This window comes from Dreissena polymorpha, chromosome 16 (assembly GCF_020536995.1).
Source record: "Dreissena polymorpha isolate Duluth1 chromosome 16, UMN_Dpol_1.0, whole genome shotgun sequence".
Taxonomy (NCBI): Eukaryota; Metazoa; Mollusca; class Bivalvia; order Myida; family Dreissenidae; genus Dreissena; species Dreissena polymorpha.
In genome coordinates, this window is record NC_068370.1 from 42,842,165 (window position 1) to 42,863,999 (window position 21,835).

Below are 21,835 nucleotides of genomic sequence, written 5' to 3' on the forward strand. Positions count from 1 at the left end.
AATGAAATGACATGCATAATGTCCATATTGCCATCTATCCATGTTTCAAGTTTCAAGAAAAAATATGAAGAACTTTTAAAGTAATCGCAGGATCCAGAAAAGTGTGACAGACAGACAGACGCACAGAGCGCAAACCTTAAGTCCCCTCCGGTGAAACCAGTAGGGGACAATAATGGGTCAGTTCCGAATTCACTAATAAGTATCTCTTGACCAGCTGATATGATTGCATAACCTGACTTGAATAACATGTGCAGCTCATGTTTTGCTTCATGTAGAGTTGACATTGTTAATAGATGTTCCAGCAGAAGTGCAACAGTATCATAAAATTCAGTTGTTGTTTTTTCACCATTTCAGGAATGGGCTGGGCCCTTTTGGATTGGGAAAATTTGCGGTGTTTTGACAAAAATTGGGAAATTAGTATTGTTTTTGCTTTGCTAAAAAATGCTTCAAAATTGAGAATACAGACGTTTTAAGTATTATATTTACTAAGGTTGAAGTTTTTTTTTTATCTTCCATTGGGAATTTTTAGCTCCCATTTGAGAAAAATGTAGTTTTTTTCGATAGGGAATGGGGCCGATTACCGGACCCGATTTTGAATGAAACAAACACTGTCTAACATTTATGGGGCCTCCTGTATATGGGTCCTGTCCATATTGTTTGTATTGCCAGAATATCATGTTAATCAACATAATAAATTTCAATGATAAGTTCTCCAAGGTGTGTTTGTCTTGTTAGTCAACTACGCAACATGTTTGACTAAGAGCTCAAACATCCCTTGACAGACAGAACAACATTTGTTAACAAATATAATACTGCAATCTAGACTGATGCAGTTGTTATGTAAAATATTGATTTTAACTAAATTCCTGTTCTTTGAATCTTCTTTGTATCTATTATAGCATGCTGGACTCTTTGAACTTGTCTAGACAGTTAGCAAAAACTTTGGCAATGAATTTTTTGTTACTGTGCAACATGAATGGGGTTGTCTGCCTTTAAGTTGCTTATATGAGCCATTCTCTGGGAAAACAATGCTTAACCCTTTGCATGCTGGAAAAATTGTCGTCTGCTAAAATGTCTTCTGCTGAATTTCTAAAATTAGCATTTTCTTAATTTTTTTTTCAAAGAATACTATCAGAATAGCAAACAGTTTGGATCCTGATGAGACGCCACGTTCTGTGGCGTCTCATCTGGATCCAAACTGTTTGCAAAGGCCTTCAAAATTTGGTTCCAGCACTTAAAGGGTTAAGATAGGGGGATCATCAAAGGTATTTAAATCTTATCTAAACAACTGATTCTTATATTGCTTTCAGTAAAATGTACGAAAGTCTGAAACTGAAATAGACACATAATCACATTCTTTGGAGAAACAGATTATGCACGTCGCAATTTCTTACTGACAGAAAAAAACGATAAAAAACACAAATATTTTAATGTAAACTAAATGTTGAAATGTGTTTGCCATCTATATCACAGAAAAGCAAATTTAATGTGGCGAAACTATTCCAGAAATCCAAGTTGGATAGACAAACTCAATAAACATGGGTAAGATAACATAGTAAATGATGTGTCAATCTGCCAAGTCTCAAGCAAACAGCCCTGTTTCCAGTGGAAGGCATGTCTGCATTCTTGCCCCTTCTTAGTTTAAAGGGACATGGCCCACAAAAACAACATTACAAAATAATTGCTCAAAATGAGCCAATTAAATGTATAACAACTTATTATAACTGCGAAAAAAACAGACGATCTCTTTCGTTATATTTTTATAATTTAAATATTCTAGTCAAAACATATTAGATGACCGGAAAATAAAACAGAAGCACTTATGACCAAGGAACCGTTTGTGCCTGCCCTTTTCATTCAAATCCAGATAGCAAAAATAGAACAAGAATAGAATTTAACCCTTTCAGTGCGTGAACCGGATTTTGAAGGCCTTTGCAAACAGTTTGGATCCAGATGAGACGCCACAGAACGTGGCGTCTCATCAGGATCCAAACTGTTTGCTATTCTGATAGTGTTCTTTGAAAAAAAATCGAAGAAAATGCTAATTTTAGAAATTCAGCAGAAGACATTTTAGCAGACGACAAATTTCCCAGCATGCAAAGGGTTAAGAAAACATCACTCTGATGAAGAGATACTATAACATGCAATCAGCTCATATTCATCTCCAGCTATTAATAGTCATATATAACAGACACAACCATCTTCAAGTTTCTATCTTCAGTTTACAATTATTAGCTAATGCAATTCAAAGAAAGGGCATCATTAACTGTCTCTGTAAACTGCATACTCAGCTATGATTGGCACCACATACAGGGTTATTGTCTCTAGTCTCCTATCACCGTGAGTGGTATCATGTCTGCATGTCACAGCCACAGCATATCCAAAGAATGCTGATATGTGCCTGATAAGCATTTGGCTTTCATTGCAGAGAATGCTATAATGTTAAAGGGAATTTATGAATGAAACAATTAGTTCCCTTTAAAGGGACCATGTGGTATTTTATTTTGTGCTCTGCCTGGATTGGCACAGATATCAGGAACAACTGGATACCAATTCATAATATACAGAGATTATTTTATTTTATTTTTTTTTAATGAAAAACTATGTCACCATTTTGCCTAATTTCAATATGCCTCACATTTGATGCCATGTATCAATTAATCTGCAATGAACAGCACATCCTAGCTATGCGTTTTGACATTTGAAAAAGAACTTGAAACAAAGCAGTCCCCAGGACACACTAAATAATAAAATAACATCTGGTGCTACTGCCAAATCTCACACTTCTTCCAACAGGCATCAAACGACTCCTTTATAAGCATTAGAAGAGCAACCTTACAGTAATACAAGGTTACACAACACCATAATTCAAGAGTGGCATCTGCTTAATATCAACTGCTAGCAAACTGATATGGTTCAATGAAATATGGCTGTTTTGATGTTTTATCAGCTATGCTCTAATAGACATAAACAGGGTGGAACATTGAGTGGGTCAGTGTCTTTAGGATCAGTGGAACCAGTAGCTAGGGTCATTCCACAGGTCAAGTTTGTAATAATTAAAAACATCTTACTAAATGGCTCTCCCATGTACTTAATTAGTTTTCAGATGAGTGTTACCATAATCCCTATCAGAGAAACAGGCATCCTTTTGCTGTCTGGCCACATATTGCACAAGACCCATTTTTAACCCTTTGCATGCTGCTAAAATGTTGTCTGCTGAATTTCTAAAGTTAGCATTTTCTTCGATTTTTTCAAAGAATGCTTTCAGTATAGCAAACAGTTTGGATCCTGATGAAATGCCACAGAATGTGGCGTCTCATCTGGATCCAAACTGCAAAGGCTTTTAAAATTCCGTTCCAGCGCTGAAAGGATTAAGTGACCCATTTTCTCATGTTTATATGACCTAACGCACCAAATCTTGTAAATACAGCAGTTTAAGAACCAGGCTAATCTTCACATTTGAATTGTTCTCTGAGCTGCAACAGAAAATCTGTCAAGCAAAACACTACTACTTTTGTAGCAGATTGTGGGACATGGAAGACTGTACTGTACTCGACAATAGTCTGCCTAATTATTAAAATTAATGTAACTTAGCCCTAAATATAAATAAAACAAATACTAGGGCACCATACATTATGACAGGTCCACCTAAAGACACAAAGGCTGCTTATTGAATTTTTGTCTGATATACAAACTTGTTAATTGTTTTAGTACATTATGTTGGTATTTATTACATACCTAATGAGCATTAAATCGGTATCAAGTGTTCGACAATGACACATTGAAAGTATCAAATTTAACAATAATGACACACAAAATTATAAACAGTTGTTCTTAGTTGTGAAATTGACTTGGTCACAAAAGACCCAAAATTAAACCTTAATTAATTATTAACCTTATTAGCCCTATTTTCTTTTTTACTTAACTTCAGATGACCCAAACACTACAGGATGAACATTTTATATTTTTGAAAATGCTCACACCTTTCTGGTAATTAGTTTTGTTCATTTTTGACAATTATCACACATAGTTATCGATTGGGAAATAGTTCAGCCCTGTTGAGGGCAAACGGGGCTTGATGCATGAGCATAAAAAGTCATTCCAGACTAGTCCATGCTTTCCCCACATGCTAGACAGTGGCTCTCTTTAAACCATTTATGCCTAGTGGACTCTCCCATCCTTCTAAATTGGATCAATTTATTTCCAAAATTAGGGATGTCTAGTATATTTATTTCTATATTTTGATTATTTCTTACAGAAATATTCCTTTAAGCAAACAGCGCAGATCCTGAAGAGACACCGCATCATGCAGCGTCTCATCTGGGTCTACGCTCAAAATTAGGGATGTCTAGTATATTTATTTCTATATTTAGATTATTTTTTACAGAAATTCCTTTAAGCAAACAGCGCAGACCCTGAAGAGATGCCACATCATGCAGCGTCTCATCTGGGTCTGCGCTCTAAGTTTTGCCAAAGCCTTTTTTCTAGACGCTAGTCATAAATGGGTTAAAGCGCAAAAGCTATTGGACAAGATCAAAGCTATTTAACATTTTTAAGCACAAGTTAAGATCATATGAATCCAAGAATCAAAGTCTCATCTCACCTCTTACGCATATTTTAAACTACTTTATTTTGTAACAGTATTATTTTTAGCACCTCAAATATTATTGACCATGGAAAATACTTGGAGTTCATAATTTATCACAATTAAACTTTTTTCAAGCACACTTGATTGAAATATCAGGCTACTTATCATTAAGAAGGATCAAACAAACTAGAGTACCAACTCACCTGCAAACCTCCACTGGTTTAACACGGCTTTCCTGGTGAGTCCCCAGTTCAATCTCCGACACGTTACAAGGTGGGAACACATTGTTACAGATCAGATTTGCTGCATGACCATTGCAGCGTTCTTGAAGCATTTTTGATGTGTCCACGGAGATTATAAGTTCTAGGAGATCGGACACTTTTCTTTCCTGGTCGTCAAATTTTGTGATGAATACCTGACCACTGCCCAGGGGATCTGCGCAAACAGTACCGTTGTATGGCATGCAGACACCTTGCGCGCGGTAACTGGAAAAAGTTACAACATAAATAGAATTATTTTTGTGTTTAATATAACTTTATGGATGTATATATATTTAAAATTTAATGCACAGATCTAATAGGTTTTTTTGGGTTCCAGCATAAAAGCAAGAAACCGTCGGAGACTGGTGATGCTTCCCAAAGGGTTTTTTGTCACAATATTGCACTATATATTCAGATAATAGGAAACGTCTTGAGGGCACAGTAGTTGGGGGGACAAGATTTTTTTATAGAAAATTTCAAAGGGCCATAACTCTGTGAAAAATCATCCGACCAGAACCGGCTGATAATATGCACATCTCCTCTTGGTAGTGAAGCTTCCCATAAAGTTTCATTGAATTCCGGTCATTAGTTGCTGAGAAATAGCCCGGACAAAAATTAAGCACGGACGGACGGACACACGGATGAAGCGGCGACTATATGCTCCCCCCAAAATTTATTTTGGGGGAGCATAAAAATGTCAACTGTATTTAATTGTATTCTAGCAGTCTGGCCAGGAGCTACTCTGTCTGCTATACATTCATGCAAAGTTTTGTGGTCTCATTAACAGACATAGCTCCTGACCACACTGTAATTCAACAGACATAACATTTCCAAGTGGAATTAAACTTAAAAGCAAATGAACATTAACCAATTATTTGGTTTTGCATGTGTGAAAATGGCATCCACAATTACTGCACTTGATGCAACTTGAACATGGTTATTATGCCAATGTAATGATACTAATGAATTCCAACTTTCAAGGAGTCACAAAAAGAATTATAAACAAGCCAGTCTCAAACGGATCCTCACAGAACATTTCCGAGTGCAATTTCCTAGGAGATTGAAGGTTGTAATCACCTCAAACAGAAATTGAAACATGACTGTCAACTTCCATGAAATCTCTAGGTTACAATTGTCAATCTTTGAGAGAAATAGGAGAGAACAAATATTTTCATTCTGTGTAAAACATTCCGCAGCAGCAGAAAAAATGACACAGCCATTCCTTCCTTAATTCAGAATCCACAATTGATAACAGCCCCTCCAAACATTTATCAGTCCATCTAAGCATCACTGGTCCAACAGTTAAATGATATTTTTTCATGATCCCAGAAAAAGATTACAGTCTAATCCTATAACTCACATCTAACTCGCCTCTACAAATGGTGCTAATTACTAAAGAAACTCAAAGAAAATATCGTTTGAGCCAAAAGATAAGATTGCTAAACTGGTTCACATTTTTTCTAACCCTAGATGCTATCAATTTGACAAGAAAGTGCAGGTGACAGTCTGATTCTATCACAGTCTGGACAGCCACAGACCATAATATATGCCAATAATAATATGTCATGACTCTCTTACAGCCAAGCCTGCACACAGAGAACAATGGTTTTTTATGACTGTACTTTCCCAGTGCATAATTATTCTTAATATGATAGTCTTTAAAAAAACTGCCGATATTTCGCTTCTGCACTTAACGTTAACACCAAACTAGAACCATTCTAAGAAATGGAAAGATTGTATACAAGTGAGCAATGTCACGCAGAAATGGATTTTTTGCAGTATGCATTCACACAATCTGGTCAGGAACTACACTAGATTCGTGGTCTCATTTGCGGACACTGGGAAGCTCCTGACGAGAATCAGGCCTGTATACTGTGGAGCAGAGGTCATGATGTTAGTTTCTTATGGGACACTTTCCCTTTTATGATATTTTCTGTTTCAAGGAAGTCTCCTCTTAGAAAAAATCCAGTTTGGGCAGAATTTGTTGTGCCTGATAAGCCTGTGTAACTGCACATGCTACCCGTAATCTGGGATGACGCTTTACGCACATGCATTAAACCACCTTTTCACAGAGCATGTGTCTTATCTAAAATACTCTAGTATTATGAATTTGTTCATGAACTTTTCTCAAGTATCTTAAATTTCACACAAAAGTTTAGCTTACAAATGACTCATTCCCAAGGGATAAACAAAATTAGTGTGTCCAGAACATCTTGTTTGCAAACTTATCATTGGAAAAAAAAATTGCTACAATTATTACGACTTGTGTAAAACATTTTAAATGATAACTCACTGTGCATCACTTACCCTATTTTACTTAAATCACAAAGACAAGTTCATCAAATCTTTAACATCCATTTGATACATGCCAAAACATATGTTTCATTTGAATCAATATAATATTTTGAAATATGTCAAGCTCAGTTTGGTTGGGGATAAAGCTTTTGACTGACATGTGTATACCTTTTTGCTAACCCCAATATAAACTTGAACTAGAATGTATACTTCACAAGGCAAACTGATGTCATAAACAAGACATTGTGTTACAAGAAATGAATCAGCTATTTGGACCTCTGCCTAATGATGAAATTTTTTATTGTGGTTGATATAAAAAAATATTGTGTATTGATGACCTGATCTGATGAGTTAGATGTGGAGAGGTAAGAGGTTTTGTAACTGTCATTTGCGCAATAAAGGTGGCTTAAATATATTTTTGAGAGCTGTGTTTAGTTAAATCAATAAAACAAATCATATAACATTTAGGTCATGGACATAAATATAAGCCAGTCTTGAAAAATGGACCCTATATCTGGAAAGTTTGGTAAAAATTCCTTCAAAAGTGAATGACAAAGAGAGTTTAAAAATTATCCTGTTAAAAAGTTGGTCTCAATTAAAGGTCTTGTTAAGTGAATTTTCATTGACCCTGCACTCAAGTAAAATGTTATTTCAATATTTGTAATAGATATAGAGATATTGAAAGTACAAGGGCCTTAATTATACTTAATTGCAGGTCAGAGTTATAGAACGTTGGTTCAGTGACCTCAACACTTGTGAAGTTTAAATTGAATGCCTGTAGTAGTCAAAGTGTTATGGAGATGTAGCAATTTATGCCTGGTGTCTATTTAAAAAAAAGGCCTTGGCAAACAGCATAGACCCATATCCCTAATTTTGGAAATAAATTGATGCAATTTAGAAGGATGGGCGAGTCCACTAGGCATAAATGGGTTAACAAGAGTATTTTTTTTAACAAGCGTTTTACTCAGATGCAGATGCCTACATTTGGGTGAGTTAGTATAGCTTTGCATACTATGTGAATTGTAGAGCTAAAACAGTGTAAAGTGGAGCTAAAATGTATCCCAAAGAATTGAAATTTTAGACATCTGCCAGAATACCAACCAGTCATAGGAACTGCCAAGGATAACACAGATATCAAGAAAACTCCACAAGGCATATCTAAATACCAATTTCCTGCAGATACCTCACAGATTGATTTGTGCTCTTCTTCAAGCAATGACAAATTACATAACCTGCCAGACTAACTAAAGTTAATGGAATTTCTGCCAGGGAAACCAACAATGGATTTCAGAAATCAATTTCTTTTCATTTCAATCAAGGGAGAAAGCTGGGGGTGTCATGAAGACAAGCAAAGTGAGATTTCTTCCTTTACATCAGAAAATTTCCATGATTTGTTGCCAATCAGGGAGATAACATTTAAATGGATTCCAACTGCATGCCCCTTTGTTATGGTCTGACTCAATGGGGTTGCTGCCAGCACAATGCATGGGAAAATGTGGGAAAAGCAAGAGGTTCCAACAGCCCATACCAACAACATAACAATAGGACAATACACATTTAAGGATCCATAGAAAAATTATGTAAATTCTATCTGGGTCTTTTATTTTACATTTCACTTTTAATGGGTCTGAAGTCATCTTAATAGTTAGATTTTAAACAACAAATACATGGTTTGACTAAATGTATAAAGTTAACAGAATAAATCAATTAAAGGGCACTCATCAATGACAGACAAAAAAATCTATGTAAACAATATTCAAATGACCAGTTAAATTACTGAACTACATTATATTATAAAATCATCCTGCAATTACATTTTGATGTTTAAATTAATCTCTTACATTTCTACTTGCCAACAACCAATTATGATGCTTTAGGAAGAATGCTGCGTTCTGGTTATTGTTCACACCCAGCATAAGACATAATTCAGATACTAAAGATAGGACTGCAATCTGACACTGATTCAATAACCTCAGGTCTTCAAGGTATTGGTACTACACCAGTGCAAATGAGACTGTGTTAAACTGTAAATTTGCCTGCTAAATGTATGTGCATAAAGTATTGTCCCAGATTGATCTCGGAAAACCAGGCTAAATGTAAGTGTGTAAAGTATTGTCCCAGATTGATCCGGGAAAACCAGGCTAAATGTAAGTGTGTAAAGTATTGTCCCAGATTGATCCGGGAAAACCAGGCTAAATGTAAGTGTGTAAAGTATTGTCCCAGATAGATCTGGGAAAACCAGGCTAAATGTAAGTGTGTAAAGTATTGTCCCAGATTGATCCGGGAAAACACGCCTAAATGTATGTGCGTAAAGTTTGTCCCAAATTGTTCCGGGAAAACCCGGCTCAATGTATGTGCATAAAGTATTGTCCCACATTGATCTGAGAAAACCCGGCTAAATGTATTTCACTAAAGTATTGTCCCAGATAAGCATATGGAGTCCGCACATGCTAATCTGAGAAGAGACTTTTTGCCATGACGGGAATTTTGTTTATAAGACACTTCCTTCCCACACAAAATTCTATAAAAGCAAAAGTTTCATTCCTTATAAGCCTGTGTGGACCGCACAGTATAATCCGGTAAGATACTTAAAATACACATTCATTGAATTTACAATAAAAGTTATACCGTAAAATGTAAATATGTCATATGTAAGGCCCTTTAAATTTGAACGGTGCATAAATATGTCACTTTCATTTCAAAGCAATATTCTCACTTCCTTGCAAACTGAATTTAAGAGTCCTCCAAGGTTAAAATAATCTATTAAAAGCTTGTCAGTAAACAAACCTCCAACATGCAGTTGGTATTTTTAACAAAGTTTTTGAACCTCTAAGCGACATTTGCAGACAACAAATTTCTTAATTTTTTTTTGTTTAATTGAAAAGCATTCTTTTCAATCTAATGAATAACCTTCAGTATGTTGCATTCCTGACTGAGTCGTAAATCCATACAAATCTTTGATGATATTAAACGTATAAACATTCCCATAATAAGGGTTTATTTCTGATATGGGTAAATGATCAAAACTGCGGAGACATCTCCTTATCGAGGAAGGTACATGAATGCTGTCAAAAGCTGGTTTTATGTCCATAAAGAATAAGTAAAAGTAAAAGACGTTAACGTTGACGGATCAAACAATCTACATTGAAAAAGGACTGAAAAGACATTCCCTGATACATTGACAGATTTGGTTATGCCATGGTCATGGGAATGATGGGTTACACTGCATGCTTTTATCTCCTTTATTCAGTGGAAATATTTTTTTAAACCACAAACTTAGTTTTGTGTTTTATTAACAAGCAAATTATGAAAAATGTAATTAATTATTCAAGGTGGCAAAATTTCCCGTGAACTGAAATTAAATAACCACATTTAATAGTAGTCATTATTTATTGAATGAATAAAAAACCTTCCAATTTATAAATTATCTTATTTGAATTTCAAATATGGTTTAGATAAAAGTATTTGTACTACCCGGTAAATAATGTCCATCATTAATGAAACTGCCATACAGTTTCAGTATAACATAATAACATATATTTTATTAGTCAATTAAACCACAAATATATAAGTTAATTAACCTCAATATTTTAATTTTTCAGTTTTAGTTTCTTATGCCATGTTGATAAATCTTTTTTAACACCCTAGACAATTATATACAAGAAAGAGAACAAATGGTAGGACCCCAGCCATTCTATAAAGCTGTCATGGGAAAGGCTCAGTCAGATTGGCTTATCAGCACTGTGAATTGAACCAGACCTGCCCCTGAGATGCAATAGGCAGGTTTGTTGGCTCATTAAATGTACATGGAACATCAAATTACACCTCTCTGGTTTAATGTACTGTAAATGTATACACTTGTCCTGCCTTCAATGGAAGGTCTGTTTTGTTTCCATGTCTGTAGTTCAGGAAAAGCAGCCCATGGGGGACATTTTGCTCACAAATTAGTTTAAGTAAATATTATGAAATTGAAACATTACGATTCATTTAACAGCCCTCTTGACAATGTTTTCATAATATTTGTTTAATAATGTAAGAAATCACCCAGTTAACATGACACACACTAAAATGTTTAAATATACCACCATGTTATAATATTTACAAGTCTCTTCATTAGCATTAAGGTAATTTCACATGAGTGGAGTACCAAATGCAGGGGGTAGACAATTATATCTGTCAATTTTGCGGCTCAGCTATATGGGGAAAACATTGTACCCCATGTATACAGCATTAAGAACCACTTGTCTATTTGTGATAATCTTTCATTTACCAGTGTGCTAACTTAGAACATTTTATCAAGTTTAATTCAACTACTACTCTTGTTAAAGACCAATGGTAATTCAAATATATACCACAACTTTGCAAACAAGTTAATAGATCAAGCACTGGCTAGAGGTCATTACATGAATTCAGAGGAAAACAATGGAGCTTCGTAAAGACCTGTATTAAAGAAAACTTTGACAAACTTTGAGAAGTCTATATTTTTTAATGCCATGCATGCGCTCTGTAAAAAGGAGGCTTTATGCATGTGCATAAAGTGTCATTCCAGATTAGCCTGTGCAGTCTGCACAGGCTAATCAGGGACAACCCTTTCCGCCTTGACTTGATTTTTGCTAAGAAGGGACTTTCTTGAAATGAAAAATATCATATAAGCGTTGTGTTGTTCCTCAGATTAGCCTGTCATGCACATGCATTTAACAACTTTTTCACAGAGAGCCTGCATAATAGAGACTCTTTCTCAAACATTTGATCAAACACAACCCACATAAAGGTCTGAAACCATTCCACCTTGTTGATGGGTACAGAAACATAAACCAGTCAGAATCAACAGGTGGCTCCACGTAAACCTCCATCAATATGTCACCATTCTCCATAATATATGAGAAGGCTGGCTCTATGACATGGTCCTGTTTTTACCATCAAAGGGGCTCAATGCTACCACCGCCTTCTAACAACTAATGAAACTGGGTTGATGTAGTAAATTAATAATAATGTATTACATTCTAAATGTATTGCAAAGTTTAATTAATATCCACCTAGAGCAGAAAAATGTTGTTCATTACAAAAATATATGTAAATTATTGTGAAAGCAAATTGAAAATAAGTCATCTGAAAAGGAGAATCTAGAGCAATAACAACATGATCATTTATATTATTTCCATCAAGTTCTATGTTCACAGGTCGCAGTGGTGTAGTGGATACAGTGTCCGCCTAGCGACCGGGACATTATGGGTTCGATCCCCACTATGGGAGAGTTCTTTCGATTTCCCCCATAGACACCAAGTACTGGTTCTAGTCCCAGGAAACAGACTCGAGAGCGTTTCAAATAAGCCCTTGGCTTTCTATACAATCAAGCTAAAATAAACAGATTTAAACTAAAGTTCTATGACTTACTTATTTGGTATGATTTAAATCAATGAATGTCTGTGAATTAGAACAGACTGGGGGTATTAGTGACCCCAAGCAGACTAAAAACATGGAAAAAAAGAATCAACAAGTGCCATCTGGATAAAATAGCTCTTTAAACCAAGCAATTATACACATAAAATATCCCATCAGCTGTCAGATCCAATGTTTGTAGACTACTGAATTAAGATGGATTCAATCTTCAAGAGATTTATTTCACAGCAATCATGTTCATAGGTACTAGGGTTGCAACACCTCCTCCTCTGAGATCTCCTTGCCATGCTATTAATCACAACATGATTTCAACCCCCTACTGGACTGGATCATATATCAACATGTGATAAAGGTGACAGCCAATCACAAGCACCTGTTTTCTGAAGCCTCATAAAACATCCAACTATCTGATCAACTGACCATCCTGTCATGAAATCACTTCTATGGTAGCAATTTATTGCCAGGCAATAGCTCAACTTTGGCCACTATTGGACACCCTATTGGAAACTTCAAGAGTTTTGTCTTAGCCAAATTACAACCCTATGTGGGTACACTTGTAATCAATTAGTTTAAGGATATTTCTTAAGCTCTCTGTGGCATTTTTATGACCAACAAATGCAGAAGAGGCCAATGTCAATGTTGTAAATATATGGCAGACATGAAAATGGAGTATGGAAGGAGCACTCTTTAACCAATAATAGAACAATTGAGAAGAAAGAACTGGTATTGAAGAGAAATAGTATAAAAAGGAGAAAACAGAAAATAACATTTGAACCGCACCCTGGGAAAACAGGACTATGTGCCTTGCCTAAATAGTCATCCCAGATTAGCCTGTGACAATGCACAGGCTGATTTAGTTAAGATACTTTCGGCTGTTATGCTATTTTTTATAGTAAAAAGGGTCTTCATAGCACAAATCAAGAGAAGTCAAAGAGGGGTGTCCCTGATTAGCCTGTGCTGACTGCACCTGCTTGTCTGTGACTTAACTTTACGAGCATGCATGCATTAAGCCCCATTTTCCAAGAGGTGACTCAAATCAATGAGCAAAAGACCTTTTGAACAATTCTGTTAGAGAAGCAAACCAGATCGGTTACATAAAACATTAATTTTATAACATAGGTTAGTTAAACAAAATGTGAGTGATTTGAGAAGACATAGGAAACAAGAGTTGTTTGTGAAACACAATGTCCCCCTATATGATGTTTGACCTTGTAGGATGACCTTGACCTTGACCCTTCACCACTCGAAATGTGCAGATCCTTGAGATACACACGCATTTCAAATATAAAATTGCTAGCTTCAATATTGCAGAAGTGACATTACATGAGCAATTTTGACCCATATATTTGACCTTGAAGGATGACCTTGACCTTTCACCACTAAAAATGTGCAGCTCCATGAGATACACATGCATGCTAAATATCAAGTTGCTATCTTCAATATCGCAAAAGTATTCATAAAATAAGCGATTTGGGCCACATATATTTGACCTCTGACCTTGAAGAATGGCCTTGACCTTTCACCACTCAAAATGTGCAGCTCCATGAGATACACATGCATGCCAAATATCAAGTTGCTATCTTCAATATCGCAAAAGTATCCATAAAATAAGCGATTTGGGCCACATATATTTGACCTCTGACCTTGAAGGATGACCTTGACCTTTCACCACTCAAAATGTGCAGCTCCATGAGATACACATGCATGCCAAATATCAAGTTGCTATCTTCAATATTGCAAAAGTATTCATAAAATGAGTGATTTTGGCCACATATATTTGACCTCTGACCTTGAAGGATGACCTTGACCTTGACCTTTCACCACTCAAAATGTGAAGCTTCATGAGATACACATGCATGCCAAATATGAAGTCGCTATCTTCAATATAGCAAAAGTTATTGCAAAATGTTAAAGTTGGCGCAAACAGACAGACAGACCAACCAACCAACCAACAGACAGGGCAAAAACAATATGTCCCCCACTACTATAGTGGGGGACATAAAAAACATTATTTACATATGGGCCATGCTCTGTGAAAAACTGGGTTTAATCCATGTTTGTAAAGCGTCGTCCCAAATTAGCCTGTGCATGATTATTTTTTTTAGAAAGTCTCTTCTTAGCAAATATAAAGTTTCATCAGAAAATGTTGTCCCTCTGATTAGCCTGAGCAGATTGCACAGGCTAATCTGGGATGACACTTTATGTACATGCATTAAACCCCCTTTTCACAGAGCAGGGCCCATATATAAATATTTTCAGTTGTCCTACTTCAGTGTAAAAGTTTGTATTTAATGTCCAAGACGTTTCAAATCCCAGTGCTGAAAGGGCGTGCTTCATACTTTTTCAAATCATGGGAAGATTTTTATCACGCCCCGATGACCTAAATCCCAGAAAATTTGGCAAATATAAATCGAAATCAAATATACAACATAATTATTCAGTTTACACATTACTAAGTATACAAATGATTATTACAAACTGCACCGAGAAGCATGCTTTATCTACGTCTGGTTAACTTATTTTTCCGCCTAAATAAATACAGTCGCTTTGATAAAGGCTTACAATTCTATTTTCTCCAAAACAATCAGTACTCTATACTCCGTCAAAGCAAGATTATAACCAAGTCTTTTCTTCGTCTCTTTACAGTTCATTTAAATCTTTTTTAAAGTGTAATACACTTTACAAAAAAAGATAAAAATGCCCTTGTTCTGTTATTTATCCAAACTCTACCTGAATCTTTTCACTTGGACTGCTTCTCAATTCTTAATTTGGAGTCTATCACACATTTTTAAAATTCTTTACAGGATGCCTAATATGGAAACATTACCTGAAAAAATGTTACCTATTATCAAAGGTAAACACTGTTAAAAGTATAAATTGGAATTCCCATACAGAATTATTCAAGATAAAGACATAGAATACTACAGTCAAATGGACATTAAAGTAAAAATCATTACAAATCATTAACATCTTAGTATATAAATAAGACTGTTGATTGATAACATTCAACTAAAAAGATTAAAAAATAATCTATTCTTTGTGGAGGACTGCTTAGTGGCGCGTTTACTGATTGCCACATAAAAAAGCTGCTACAAAAAATATCTGACAAATTAAGACATCTGTACTTTTACAAAATGCCGCCCATCATGTGCGACAATTATAACATTGTTATATCAGCAAATCTGCAATAAGAATGCAGTATGCACCGCTATAGTAGCATACCTAAGAAACAATAAATGACTATCTACAACATGCATCTGAATTGAATGCACAGTTTAGCTTCTATTTCTGCATGTTGGCAAGGATTATAGATAAGGCCCTATAGTCTATAAAGTGGTAACATGGGTTCTACAAATATTGTTCACAATTATTTTATTCACATATTTATAAAGATAAAGCGTTTAAAAAAAAACACAAAATGGGGAAAATATGAGAATATAAATTACTGCTCATAATCGAACTCCATGTATAATCTGATAATTAATATTCAACTCACATTGCAAATGTTCTGATAATTGGGTAAAAGCGAATTAACAAAGTCAATATCATAAACATGTTTGTCATTAATGATGGAATCAAGAAAAGCTTAGGAACATAAAATTACACTTTCAAAAAATTATTATTATTTTCTACGACCACACAAGAATGCAATGTGCACAGTTACCTTTGGCTGGTTTCTGCAGGTTTCCGATTGGCCGCACAGCACATGAAAAATAAGAATGGCACAAGAACATTTAATTCCATCATTAAAGTGAATGATGAACCTTTCTATTAAATACTCCTAGAATAATTCAGCTCTGCTGCATTTCCATTGTCATCAATTGCAACACAGAAAAGGTGCAGACTTCTTCTGTGTCTTTTCAAATACTCCTTGTAGTAATAATGCAAATACACAATGTAAGAGCAATCCTAAGGCAAAGAGAAGTCTTATATTATTTCACTCTTAAGTAATTGTTTCTACCAAGCAACATGACATAGTGTCCAAGGAAGGCTCCTCAAATGTCTGACTGCTGCAGGAAGGATGATGTTTCTAAAAATTGTGACTTAATCAGCGCAGGAAAACGAAATGTCGTGGCATTCCACCAATCCTTTCATCAAAGTCCACATCAATTCTACAGAAGCACAAACAATAGTAAAATTACTGTCAATAATTTCCAAGCAAATTAGGGATAATTTGCAAATTATTTATTTTTCTCATTAATCTCTGTCTTTTATTACTATCCATGCTCAGTGCAAACATTTCGTCTCTCACTCTGGTAAAACAACTTGTACACTTCATTAATTCTTTTACACAGTTTTGGTTTATTTAATTACACTGCACAAACAACACTTCTACCATTATGTCAACAGAAGGATGATTTATTTGTGTTATTTTTTGTAATTAATGAGATTTTCAAATTTTTTGCAGATGTTTTCGTACTAAAATTATTATCGAAATAAACTTCAACCAACTAAAGGTTCATCAAATAGTCTGTCTTACAATCATTTTCTGTAATAAACTTGTTGATTAAAACCACACATGAATGCTAAAATAAATAAACAGACCACACTATTTATTTCAATAACCCCAGCATAGCGCCAAGAACTTTCAAGTACTACATTCCAGGCAATGCCACACTGACTGGTGACAATTTAACTCACAGTTCCAAAATCGGTCTGCAACCACACTACTGCTAGACTGGTTTACATCTTCATTCCTCTAAGAGCTATCCCTGCCAGCCTAAATTTCTCAAGAACGAGTACCAGTCAGAATCAACAAGGGACCAGTTATTTTTTTAACAAAGTTTCAACCAAAGGGAGGCTCATCTGATTTCATAATCACTGGCTTCTACCCTGGGGCTTGGAAAGACCATCTGCCTAGAACCCCTGCCTACATGTTACAGTAATTAATTGATAAAGTTTCTTCAATTATCAGATTTAAGCTGATTTTTATCACAAGGTCTTAAGAGATCTACATTAAGGATTAGGTGCCATTTAAAAGCATACAAATACCTACAATTTCCAGGAGGAAAATTTACTCCTCTGGAAATGTTACATTTATTAGATTAAAGAGTAGGTTATTAAATATTTTAACTTAAATTTCAAATTTAACCAGTTCTAATTTCTAACAAAATGAGCCTTCTTTTGTTTGCTGTTAATAACAGTTTTCTTCTAACAGTATCAGCATGGTTATAGAAATCTTTAGAGCTCTCAGGGCCCTCTCTTGCCGCCAGGGGAAGCCACCCACATCCCTCATGAGGGGGAATTTCACGTCGTTTTGGGCAAAAAGGGGAATTATAGAAGATCTTTTCACCAACCATTCAACAACTAAAATTGCTATATTTTAATGTGATTTACATAAATATACATTTAATCAAAGGTTAGTAGCACGATACAAGCTGGCAACACAGGTATAAAAGTTTAAAAAAAGGGGGAATTTTTTGCTAAAAAAAGGGGAAAAAAGTATACTTTTTCATGGGGGAAGCTGCCTATATTCGGCGGTGAAAAGTGCCAAACGAGGGCCCGGGCTCTTGAGCATATTCTATTAGTTTCGTTGTTTAATTTTATAAAAAAAGTCCCTATTTCATCAAGTCTTTGTTATCATCCTCATAATTATAAATCATGTGCATGTTAATGGTACCAAATAATTAGTTTTTGTCCCCTGTAGTCTTTTTAACATAATATAATTCACTTAATAATTGATTTGAAATATAAATCTAATTAATATATGTCACCAAAAGCTAAATCTTTCATAAGAACAAAAATTAAAATCGTGTCACTTAAAAAACACACTATTTAAGAACATTTATTTATTTTGTAAATGCGAAGCTAAAAATTGAGAATAACTGTTATCTTGGCACAAGAATGAAGTAAGCACATTAGATATGATCAAAATTGCACAATAAAGTAATCAGCCTGCCTTTAATGCTTTCAATATAAAGCCTGGGACATGGAATTTTGCAAACTCATTCTATGATTTCAACTTCAACACATACATTGAAACATAATTGAAAATGCACCACTGTCAATAATATCTAGTGAACTAATCAAAACAACGCATAAATCACCATCAAAATTGTCTGAAAACATTGATATACAGAAACTTGTAAGCATAGATCAACCATTAAGTTCAAGCCAAAATACCCAGTAGATAATACCAAATATTCTCACCATAATATGGCCCAGATTTTCTTCTTTTGAAATATTATTTTTTCATTTTAAATGCTTATCAAGATATTTTATAGCACAGATGTACCGCATTCCATTAATTGGGTACTCTGGTAGGTGCAGTGTGCATATTTCAAATGAGAAAAACATATTTTATGATATCGAATTTGTCACATATTATTAGGCCAAGTATTCTGAATTTTCCAGCTACATTAAACCACTTTAATGCTCTGTACAAAAGCAAAGTAATTACGTGATTATGGCAAAACATGACTAGTTCCCTTTAAATCAATTTGGATGCCTATTGTACGACAAATAAGAACTAACAATTTAACATTTGAAGTACGAGGCAATGGAATTCCAAGCATCTTAATAAATGGTTAAATGAAACAGAAAAACTACAAAATACCAATAACATTTCTAAAGTTTCAGTAATTAAAAGTTTTTCTTTTTGGACAGTTTTAAAGCAAAATGCCTTCAAGTTTGATGGTTTAATGATGATGTGACACCATGTTTCACTTGTTAAATTTTTGCTATTCTGTGGTACAATAAGGAATTAGAAACCATAATGCGGCTGCATTTACAGTGTTTATGGGGGATTCTATTTTGAGCAGGGCTTCTTGAAAAGTGAATGCTTATAGATCACCTAAGTAAGGTAAACATTGTCAAGAGAATTAAAAATCAAATATGCGTTGTTGTTACAAATACTTTAAACAAGTTTAAAGATTTCTGGTCTGTTACCTGATCTGTTATATTTGCGGAAGGATTATATGAAATATGACGGTCCATTTTCTTGTATTTGTAGCTTAACATGATGATAAAAAAGCACTAAAATATGCGACCAGTTGTACAAAAAGGTTAATCAAAGAATTTCAATTTCATTGTAGACCACCAAAAATGACGCACATGGAACAAAAATTGGAAGATCTCATTTAATACAGCTATTAACTTGTGCATTCCAAAAATATGTACTTATCTTTGTTTTTAAATTTCATATAAATGGTTGATCATGAGATTTTAAAATGTGAATCATATCAATCCAGCTTTGGTTGAAATGCTTGAACACATGCATACTTGTTGCAATATTTTTGATTTCACAAAAAATACTAATATAAATTATTTGACGAAGAATTAAGACATAGGGTTGATACTAAGAATGATATTGTGAAATTTCAATTATTATGTATGATTATTGTTGTAGGCCCCCCACTGAACATTGTATACAATACAATTATTAAACAGGAGTGTGCACAAACATTTCCTGGAACATGCTAGACAATTCTTGGAAAACAAAAGTGTGAGGTAACAAAAGTGATCTCCCTTGAGTCAGATTATTTATCAACAGATTTTGCTATGTTGGATGCCATTTAGTGATAACTAAGGTACATGTATATAAAATAGGGATTTAGCCCAGAGTAACAGAATGGTAGGTAAACCTGAAAAATGCGGGCTGGCATCTAATTGAACAATTATTTGATGGTAAACATTATAAATTGTATGTGTCTTAATTAATATGATGTTTCCACTGAAGTACAAATATTCAATCATCCAGCATAAATCCATGAAAAATGGTGTGTTTTTCAAATATGATTTATGTAATGATGTATAAAGCTGTTTGCTACTCAATACAATTGTCAATAGATAATAAAACACATTACAAATACCGTAAATCTACAAATATAATACGCACTTTTTTACCTGCCGATTTTTTTTTCAAGTAGGGGGTGCGTATAATATACGAGTTTAGAGCAGAACAAAATTTTTCCTGTGCAAATTTTCAACTTAATCGCTGTTCTTCGCTTCGCGGCAGCCATTTTGAACTACACCATTACATCAAAGGGGTGCAACAGGGCTCGCACTGTCGTTCGCCATTTGAGTCATTTGCGAAAATATTGAGAATTTGGCTCAATAAAAATCTTATTTGTGAAAATGCGAAAATCTAGTAAAATTTCATTGAAAACATCCGCCATTTATATCGGACTGGTTTTCTATATTTGTCTCTTTGTTTTAATGAAAGTGTTCGCAATTCGAACAGTAAACGAAACCCGGTCTGTTCCCTGATTATGAGACATCGCTTGACCGTATTGTTATTGAAGTGCGCATGGTAGCTGGCCAATCAACATTGAGCTCGCTTACACATGAAATGACGTTGTCGAATGAAACGTGAGAACGGGAGGAGCTATCGGATAATATTGGGTCATCCATGCGCAGACACTGTATACTTTGAATACACAGTTAATATCGTCGTCTGCCTACAAAATAGCGACTGGACGCTAAGTTGTATAAAGAGATTAGCAAATGAAAAAAAACAACTGACAATACCCGTTAATAAATGTTTCTTAGCTGACCACTATTTATATTTCTACCGCATATTAACCATATCTGAAGTAAAGAGTGGTAATTAAATAATTAGTTTTATGATGCTAATAGAGTCTATTACACCTGTCTGCCGATTGCCAAATTAAATTGAAAGGTGATAATTAATTAATTTGTTTTTTACTCCCAAACTAGCCTTAATGACAGCAGGTAATTTTATTAACTAGATCATGAAAAACACGAGCGGTTTAATTGTATTTTAAGTTATATTAAAGTATCAAGTTTGTAACTCGAATAAAGAAAAAGTAATTCATCTAGACAACTATAAAAACGGAAGTAACCATTTTGTCTTTTTATTACTTTATTATTATTATAGTTATTATTGTCCGGAATATTATCAAATTGAATTAAATGTGAAAACAAAAAACAGCGTCTTTGCTTCTTTCTTTTGTAATTATGACTGCTTGACCCGGATGTCAGCAAGGGGCCCGTGTGTTATCGGTAACAATCAATGGTAATATAAACAATAGACAGAGATATTTATTATGCAACTGTCATAACAACAGCACTATAACACATCCCAATCAATATACCGGGGTAACAGATAGTTGACAACACCAAATTGATTTGCTATTTTCACAGCACAAAAATATATTGACACATTTTTCGGAAATGGCCAATTTCGGACACTGATTTTTTTAGTGCGTATTTTACTCGGATTTTCAATTTTTACCGATAAATTTTGACCAAACTCGGGGGTGCGTATTATGCACGAGAGCGTATTATATTCGTGGATTTACGGTAACTGTATTTACCAGAACATTGACAA

General features: G+C 34.7%; 2 protein-coding genes across 2 annotated transcripts in view; one reads left to right on the top strand and one right to left on the bottom strand.

Moving 5' to 3' along the window:
- Positions 1-21,835, top strand: part of LOC127862023 (uncharacterized) — a 339,308-nt gene that overhangs the window by 225,454 nt on the left and 92,019 nt on the right. The window lies entirely within an intron of this gene.
- Positions 1-21,835, bottom strand: part of LOC127862026 (muscle, skeletal receptor tyrosine protein kinase-like) — a 66,855-nt gene that overhangs the window by 17,495 nt on the left and 27,525 nt on the right. The window contains exons 5-6 of the mRNA XM_052400956.1: positions 16,208-16,220; positions 4,792-5,073 (exon numbers count right to left, since the gene is read on the bottom strand). Of these exons, the coding sequence (XP_052256916.1) occupies positions 4,792-5,073; positions 16,208-16,220 (295 nt within the window). The remainder of the gene's footprint in view (positions 1-4,791; positions 5,074-16,207; positions 16,221-21,835) is intronic.